Source organism: Piliocolobus tephrosceles, chromosome 16, assembly GCF_002776525.5.
Source record: "Piliocolobus tephrosceles isolate RC106 chromosome 16, ASM277652v3, whole genome shotgun sequence".
In the NCBI taxonomy this organism is placed as follows: Eukaryota; Metazoa; Chordata; class Mammalia; order Primates; family Cercopithecidae; genus Piliocolobus; species Piliocolobus tephrosceles.
The window spans coordinates 40,142,934-40,149,335 of record NC_045449.1 but is presented as its reverse complement, the minus strand read 5'-3'; the positions used below and the strand labels follow the sequence as shown (position 1 = coordinate 40,149,335).

The following is a 6,402-nucleotide window of genomic DNA, read 5'->3' as shown; positions in this document are numbered from 1 at the left end:
CTTTTGGAAAGCCTTAAGGATGAGAGCTGGTTGCCATGGGAGCCAACCGTGAAAGGATTGGAACTTTCAGCCTCTACCCCCAAACTCCAGGGAGGGGAGATTGGCGATTGATCTGATCACTAATAGTTAACGATTTAGTCAAGTATGCTTATGTAATAAAGCCTCCATAAAAACCTAAGAGAGTAGGGTTTAGAGAGTTTACAGGTTGGTGAACTTGGAACAGTGTTCGGTGGAGGTGCTGAGACAGTGGCACATCTGGATAGGACACAGAAGCTCCAAACCCACTCCCCATGTCTTACCCTATGCGTCTCACTGACCTGACTGTTCCTGAGTTGTATGCTTTATAATATAACCCTGTAAGTAAACTGTTCTTTTGAGTTCTGAGAGCTATTTTAGTAATTACAGAACCTGAGGAGGGGGTCATGGGAAGTTCTGATGTGTAGCCAAGTCAAACAGAACTTGTGGGTAACCTGGGGACCCACTGTTTGAGACTGGCATCTGAAGTGGTGCCAGTCTTATGGGACTGAGCCCTTAACCTCTGTAGTCTATACTAATACCAGGTAGTCTCAGAAGTGAAGCATTGAGAATAGTAGTAGAGAATAAATGGGAGTTTTCTTTTGAAGGAATAATAAAATTCTGGCTATATTTTTGAAATAAGGCAAAAACACTTACTAATGAATTAGATATGGGGTATGAGACAAAGAGAGGAGTCAAGGATATCTCCAGACACTGGACGAAGAATATTCCTTTTCAGAGACTAAGTGCAGAATTGAGAAGGAAGGCAGGCTACCCCCACAAGGGGATACTTTAGCTCCCATGTGCTCATCCTTGCCCTACACTCTACCCATTATCTTCTAGAGTAGCTCAGCTTATACTAGACAATCATGCTGTGCAAGTACACATCATGGGCTGTCCATCATGGGATGTCGTATGAGCTATGTTTACCGGCAGAGATCACAGTTCTACAAGTTGAAGTGTTCTCTCTGGTGGTCCCCATGTGTACAGGCTATTTGAGCATCTGAAGGTGGTTAGCTCCTGAGGAAAAAAAAAACTCCAGTGTTTAGAGGATGAATGAATCTCCCAGGGGGAAGGATCCATCATAAAGTATTTGCTGTCTCTGCCTGTACTTATTGGGACAATTCGGGAAGTCCACAAGGACAGTCCAACTCATCCTTGTCGTCTACTTTCTGTTGCATTCCCAGCATTGTTCTCATTTTAGAAAGAGCCTGTTAACTATCATAAGTCAAAAAACAGCATTCTGACCTCTGCCCTGTAACTTCCTGATCCTCCTCCTCTTACAAATACAAGGGCAGAACTGGCATCCCGGGGAGCCAGGAAGCAGTGAGCCCAGGAGTCCTCGGCCAGCCCTGCCTGCCCACCAGGAGGATGAAGGTCTCCGTGGCTGTCCTTTCCTGCCTCATGCTTGTTGCTGCCCTTGGATCCCAGGCCCAGGTCACAAATGGTGAGTCCAGTGAGCTTTCTCCCAGGCGACCAGGTTCATGGTAACTCAAACTCTGCGGCAGAGACACATTGCCCTCCTGTAACTACTCTCCCTCCCAAACATGGTCATCATACTCATTTAAAAGCAGCGCCAGAGTATAGACCTGGCTCTGTCTGCATGCTTTGGACCCTGGGAGGGGAATATACACATATGACTGGTCCAATGTGGGGCCAATTACTTCCCTTTTCACAGCAAAAATTACTTGATACCTTCCCTTAGCTGATATAGGACTATTAAGTGCTAGATTAAAAGAAGTATAGTAAAATTACGAATTTGTAGAAGGAAGCATAGAATTGTATGATGTTAAAACTGTTACATACCATCTAGCATCATCTATAATATCATTTTGGAGAAGAGATGGAACCAGCCACACAAGTGACTCAACCAAGGTCACCTAACCATCATTTTTTTTGTTTAACAAATGCACTTCTAGTACTTCCTATGTACAGGGCAGGCACTGTTCTAAGTGTGCTACAGATATTAACACATCGATTCCATCTAAAAACCCTGTGGGATATGTATTAGATAAAAAATAAAAATGCAAATGTGTTACTTTTGTAGGGAGAAAACAAAATATCAATTTTTATATAGTTTTTCATATTATTATTGACATTTTACAAATGAGTAAACTGAGGCACAGAACCTTAGATAACTTGGTAGATCACACAACTAGTAAGTGGTGGAATTAAAATATGAGCTAATTAGGAAGTAGTTATGGAAAGACAAGGCCATTTAAGATCGTTTTTTTACCTTACCCAAACCATATTGAACATATTAAAATACACCCACATGCCTCATTACATATAATTCATTTAATGTAACCATATAAGAAATAAGTTGAAAACACTAGAAAGCAATTGGGGGACTAAGGTGGCAGCTGCATCATTATTGCTAAGTCTTTATGTTTCAAAATGTTAAGTAAATATCAACTTTAAAGCTAGCTTTAAAATTATTAATAGTATATGTAATATAATTGTTAAATTATATTAAATGCATATTTAATGTAATTAAATTATATTAAAAGTATATTTAATATTGTTATTGAATTATATTAAAAGATATTTAATACAGTCCTTGAATTATATTAAAAGATATTTAATATAGTTATTAAATTATATAAAAAGTATATTATTTTTAATATATTAAAAGCATACTTATATATTATATTAAAAGATACATGCACATTTATGTTTATTGCAGCACTATTCACAATAGCAAAGACTTGGAACCAACCCAAATGCCCATCAAGGATAGACTGGATAAAGAAAATGTGGCACATATACACCATGGAATACTATGCAGCCATAAAAAGAAATGAATTCATGTCCTTTGCAGGGACATGGGTAAAGCTGGAAACCATCATTCTCAGCAAACTAACACAGGAGCAGAAAGCCAAACACCACATGTTCTTACTCATAAGTGGGAGTTGAACACTGAGAACGCATGGACACAGGGAGGGGAACATCACACACTGGGGTCTGTTGGGGCGTGAAGGGAAAAAGGAGGGAGAGGATTAGGATGAATACCTGGTGCATGTGGAAGCCCTAGATGATGGGTTGATAGGTGCAGCAAACCACCATGGTACATGTATACCTATGTAATGAACCTGCACGTTCAGCACAGGTATCCCAGAACTTAAAGTAAAATAAAAGTAAATTTAATTAATTTTTAAAAAAGAAAAAGTATATTTAATAGTTATTACGTTGTACTTAAAATATATTTAATATAGTTATTAAATTATATTAAAAGTAAATATTTATTTTATTTTATTTTGAGATGGAGTCTCATTCTGTGGCCCAGGCTGGAATACAGTGGCACAATCTTGGCTCACTGCAACCTCCACCTCCCGAGTTCAGACAATTCTCCTGGCTCAGCCTCCCTAGTATCTGGGATTACAGGCACATGCCACCACACCCGGCTAATTTTTGTATTTCTAGTAGAGACGGGATTTCACCAGGTAGGCCAGGCTGGTCTCAAACTCCTGACCTCAAGTGATCTGCCCGCCTTGGCCTCCCAAAGTGCTGGAATTATAGGCATGAGCCACCGCACCCGGCCAAATTTTAAAGCTAGCTTTATTCTGTGATACAGTCAATTGTGGAAATAAACTAACTTTGAGGATTAAAATTAAAAAGAAAGGAAAAAAGTGTAAAGCTTAGTTTCATTTGCCTAGCAAGCATAAGGCAGCTCCACAATCCCATTTCCAAAGCACTTGGCACTAGATGAATTTTGGAATGCAGAATTTCTCAGGTTTTAAAAAGCTAATATGATATGATGTAGCAATTCTATTTCTGGGTATACATCCAAAATAATTCAAAACAGGTACATGAAGAGATTTTTGTACACCCATATTTATAGCAGTGTTATTGATGACGATAGCCAAAAAGTAGAAGCAAACTAAGTGCCCATCAAAAGGTTAGTAGATAAACAAAGTGTGATTCATACATACAACGGAATCTATTTGGCCTCAAAAAGTAAGGAGATTCCCTTGAATGTTGAAGTAAGAAAAAATAAAAATTTTAAAATATTTAAGTAAGGAGATTCTGACACATGCTACAATATGGACGACCATCAAGGACATTATGGTAAGTGAAATAAACCAGTCGCAAAAGGACAAATAGTGTATGATTCCACTCACATGAGGTACCTAGAGCAATCAAATCCACAGAGACACGACATAGATAGTGGTTGTCAGGGATTAAGGGGAGGAAGAATGGGGAGTTGTTATTTAATGAATACAGAGTTTCAGTTTCTCTGAATGAATGGTCATGAAAATTGCAGAGTTATTTGAATTTATTTGATGCTATTGAACTGTAATCTTAGAACAGTTCAAAATGGCAAATTTTATATTATATACATATATATATAACTACAATTTAAAAATGATTTAGTAAAAACTTAAACATATATTGATGTACTTATCCCTGATGAGGCCTGGGAACAATATTTTAATCAAACACAGCAATCTCCTGTAACAAACACATGAATATTTCTACTAACTGGGATGAATAATGACCATAATAGCTTCACTTCACTTAAGAGGATATTGTGCCACCATATGCGCTGATGAACACCTGTTGCCAGAGCACTGTGGATTCCAGAAATGTGTAGAGAGACTTGTAGACTGTGTCACATCATGTAGATATTCCATTAACTGAACCATGTTAGATTTTGAGGTTGCTTTTAGTATTTCAGAGTCAACACAATGTTTTCATGTCTACATTTTGAAAATGTCCCTGAAAAGTCTCAGGGCCCTAAAGGAATAAATGGGCCAAGAGGCAGGCCTAGAACCCAGACAGGTGGTGGTGGTCCAGCTTCAGAGCCTTTCTGCCTCAGGAGGGGGATGAGCAACGGGGTGGGTGGAGATGCTGAAACAATGCTGTCACCCAGTGATTTCCTTCCCTGTCCTGTCTGTTTCTTCCAGATGCAGAGACAGGGTTCATGATGTCAAAGCTTTCACTGGCAAATCCAGAAGTTCTGGACAGTAAGTGATCAGATACGGCATATCTTTAAAAGCAGCCAGCAGGTACAGGTCTGCACTATGGGATCTATTGTCCCTGTTTACAGTATGGGAGGAGAATGAGAGGGTCCTGAGGGTGGTGAACATCTCCAAGGAAGATCAGGATGGGCTAGGGGGACCCCCTCCATAGATGCCTTCCCTGTTCCCCTCTGGCTGCCCCAGGAGTCTGCTCCTTTGGGGCAGAAGGTGCTCTCTGATGCCTGCAGGTGTCTACAGATGCCTTCCCTTTCTGGGGGAAATGCTCTTGGTCCTGCTGTGGCCCACCCTGAGTGCCCTCAGACACACGGCTCAACTCTGGTGAGGATCTGAAGCAGGGAGATGCCAGCAAGTGCCGGCCACAGAGGAGGAAACATCTCTTCTGAGCCATGTGCCTTCTCACCCTCCACAGTGCTCTGGAGGAGAAAGATTGGTCCTCAAACGATCCCTTCTCTTGTTGCAGGCTCTCACGCTATTAATGCTGACTGCTGCACCTCCTACATCCCAGGAAGAATCCCGTGTTCACTCTTGGAGGGTTACCTTGAAACAAGCAGCAAGTGCTCCAAGCCAGGTGTCATGTAAGTGCCAAGCTCACCAAACATGTGTTGAGGGAGAAGGACTCTGTAGCATCTTGCAGGGAGGACCTGATAGATGGGTGTCCATCAGGGCCCACCCTCTGGATCCTGCCAGGTATAGGGCATCTGTGTCCTTATAAGGATCCTGCAGGGTCTCAGGGATGAGACATTCCCAGGGGAAAAAGGGTGGGGAAGGAAGAAGAAAGCAGGCACAAGTCTATCCAAGGATGCTCGCATGAGTCACTAGGGAGTCCCACAGGCTGAGGGGGGTCTCAAGAGGACACTGGCCCTGAGTTGCCATCAGCAGAGAATGAAAAAAAAGAAAAAAAACTGGCTGTGTTGACTGGGAAATCTGAGGGGCAGGGAGAATGGGGCCCCGTGTCCCCAGGTGCTGAACACACCTCAGTTTGTAACCTTTCTCCCCCTTGTTCCCCAGCTTCCTCACCAAGAACGGGCGACGTTTATGTGTCAGTCCCAGTAATAAGCAAGTTCTGGCTTGCAGGATAATGCTGAAGACCACACAGATCAAGGCCAGGAAGAAGTGAACTTGTCAAGGCGAAGGGACACAAGTTGCCAGCCACCAACTTTCTTGCCTCAACTACCTTCCTGAATTATTTTTTTAAGAAACATTTATTCTTGTGTTCTGGATTTAGAGCAATTCATCAAATAAAGAGTTTCTCACTTTTTGTGTGTGATAGGGCCTCTGTCACCCAGGCTGGAGTGCACTGGAACATCTTGCCTCACTGCAGCCTAACCTCCTGGGCTCAAGTAACCCACCTACCTCAGCCCTACAAGTAGCTGTGAAACAGGATGTTAAGACAGAGAAAAGAGAC

The 6,402-nt window shown here is 41.7% G+C and overlaps 1 protein-coding gene across 1 annotated transcript; it reads left to right on the top strand.

Annotated features, from left to right (window-relative positions):
• Positions 1-1,330: 1,330 nt before the first annotated feature.
• LOC111529362 (C-C motif chemokine 23) lies at positions 1,331-6,114 on the top strand. Its single transcript, XM_023196279.2, has 4 exons — positions 1,331-1,462; positions 4,923-4,982; positions 5,458-5,572; positions 6,006-6,114. Exons 1-4 carry the CDS (start codon positions 1,387-1,389, stop codon positions 6,112-6,114), a joined length of 360 nt encoding a protein of 119 aa, XP_023052047.1. The 5' UTR covers positions 1,331-1,386.
• The last annotated feature ends 288 nt before the right edge of the window (positions 6,115-6,402 follow it).